The sequence below is a fragment of the Wasmannia auropunctata genome, unplaced genomic scaffold (genome assembly GCF_000956235.1).
Source record: "Wasmannia auropunctata unplaced genomic scaffold, wasmannia.A_1.0 LD335995.1, whole genome shotgun sequence".
Taxonomy (NCBI): Eukaryota; Metazoa; Arthropoda; class Insecta; order Hymenoptera; family Formicidae; genus Wasmannia; species Wasmannia auropunctata.
In genome coordinates, this window is record NW_012026895.1 from 349,468 (window position 1) to 351,697 (window position 2,230).

At 25.8% G+C, this 2,230-nt stretch overlaps 1 protein-coding gene across 1 annotated transcript in view; it reads left to right on the plus strand.

Annotated features, from left to right (window-relative positions):
- Positions 1 to 615: 615 nt before the first annotated feature.
- Positions 616 to 2,230, plus strand: part of LOC105453771 (epidermal retinol dehydrogenase 2-like) — a gene marked incomplete at its 3' end in the record, with an annotated part of 4,923 nt that continues 3,308 nt past the window's right edge. Inside the window, exons 1-2 of the mRNA XM_011695970.1 lie at positions 616 to 785; positions 1,359 to 1,505. Of these exons, the coding sequence (XP_011694272.1) occupies positions 765 to 785; positions 1,359 to 1,505 (168 nt within the window). The remainder of the gene's footprint in view (positions 786 to 1,358; positions 1,506 to 2,230) is intronic.

The window sequence follows — 2,230 nt, forward strand, 5'->3', positions numbered from 1 at the left end:
TCAATTAACAATAAGTGCGACTTATTGTTAATCACACAAGTGGTGTACACGTATGTTTTACTTTTAATTTTCTTTTTAAGTTTCTTTTGAATAAAAATAACAGAAGGATATAATTTTTCTATCTTGCCGTTATCGCGCGCATACTTGTCAAGCCCATTCCGCGCCGCATAGCAAAGTCATCATCAATCACTGATTTATATAATTTGTGTAATTCTTTCTCCCACAAATTTATTTTTTATTTAAAAATATGAAGAAATAAATATCATAAAAATAAAAATCTGTGAAGTCTGATCTTAATTAAATACTGAGTTAAATACTTTCTCCATAAGGAAGTCTTTAGTCCCATTTACGATCAATTATATTGCGTAACAAGAAACTTTGCAAATGAGTGATTGAGCCTCTCTTTTATCCTTGACATTTAGACTTGCGTAACATAGTTGGGTGAGGTCGATTTAGTATTACAATGTTTTAAAGCATTTCATTGACCAATCAGAACAAAGAATTTTACAAATTAACCAATCCGAAAATGCTTCAAGACCTTTGTGGCATCATCTTAATGATATTCATAGTCGCATTAATGTACATTCTTTAATCCGCAGAGAGATATTTTTGAAACTCGTAAATCCCCTCTCCCGTAAACTTTCCGCTACTTTAAAAACATTTAGAAATAAAAACTGCGTATTTTAACCTTACTACTTCAGTTAATTACTGAGTTTTCATCAGAAAAGAGTAAAAAGAAATTAAACGTGTCTCTAATATAAAACATGGATAACGAAAGCAGTCAGGTGCGTGAAAACGAATTTTATTTCTTTCTTGCAATAAATATTAACTCTGTGTAATAAACTCAATTTTTTGTGATAAGTAAGAATTACAAATATAAATTTCTTTCCGAGAAATATAGAAGCGTTATTTCTTCAATAAAAGAAACTATAAAAGAACTTTGCTTTTAATTTTACGTCTATACTCGTAAATTTAAACTTTTTCTTAAAAAAATTTTTTTTACCTATATAACAATATGTCAAAATAAATTTTCTCTCCACGTTCTCTATTATCTTTTTCTCTGTCTCCTTATCTATCTTTTTATATTTGTAAAAGTTTTTAAATTAATCCATTAAATTTTATAAAACTTTTCTATAAATTTAATCTTTTAATTGCATACGCAAGCACAAAATAACATCTGCTTGTAAATATAATATTAACAAACTTGCTTATCTGTTTTTATTTCAATTCTTAAAAAAAAAAATAGTAAAAAGCTGCATTTTTTTAAGTTTTTCTAAAGATTTATAGAAAGATAAATATAATAAACATATTATCAACTGATATTATATGTTTTTATAAAGAAATCGTTAATGTTACAGACAATTGGGTTAAAAATATACGAGACTTTACTGTTTCTAGCAGAGATATTATTGCTTGTTTTGAAAATTGTATATTACATTTGCAAAGCTGTATACAGATTAATCGTTCCACCGAAGAAGAAAAACGTAGTTGGTGAAATTGTATTGGTAAGAAATTTATAATCTAAAAATACTGTTATGTAAGAAGAATACAATTATACATTAAAAAATATATAAAAAGATGAAATATTTTTATTATGTGAGAAAATTATAAAAATTTTACCACTAATTGTAAGTTATAAAATTATATAATTTGTGTGTGTGTGTATGTGTGGATGCGCACACACGAGAAATTTCAAAATTTCTATTCTATTTCTCCATCTATCTAGCCTTACATTTCTTTCTTACTACAGATAACCCAGCGAGAAATGACTTATTAAATTAATGAATCAACATCGATACAATAATGTTGAAATCAATTAAATTAAATCAAAATTCGATATTAATTCCACATCTAATTGACGGTAATTTCTTATTGGGAAGTGCTATGCCAAATTATGTTGCGTTAACCGATAGTAAAATTGTATTCTAGGCTTTGAACTAACTGTATGTCTCTTATAGACAAAAGACTCTATATTTGATAGTACGCATTCGTTTTCTTATGTATTTTCAAGCAATTTCGTTATTTCTTCCAAAATATAAACATGAAAATTTAGCTTGAACATATAACATTGATGTTATTATAAAAAATAAAAATTTGTGAACTTTAATTTGTAACAATTATAATTTAAATTATATTTTATATATGTATATATATATATATATATATATATATATATATGTATACAGGGTGTCCCGCAACGCTTAATTAATATTTCAAGGCGTAAAAGAGA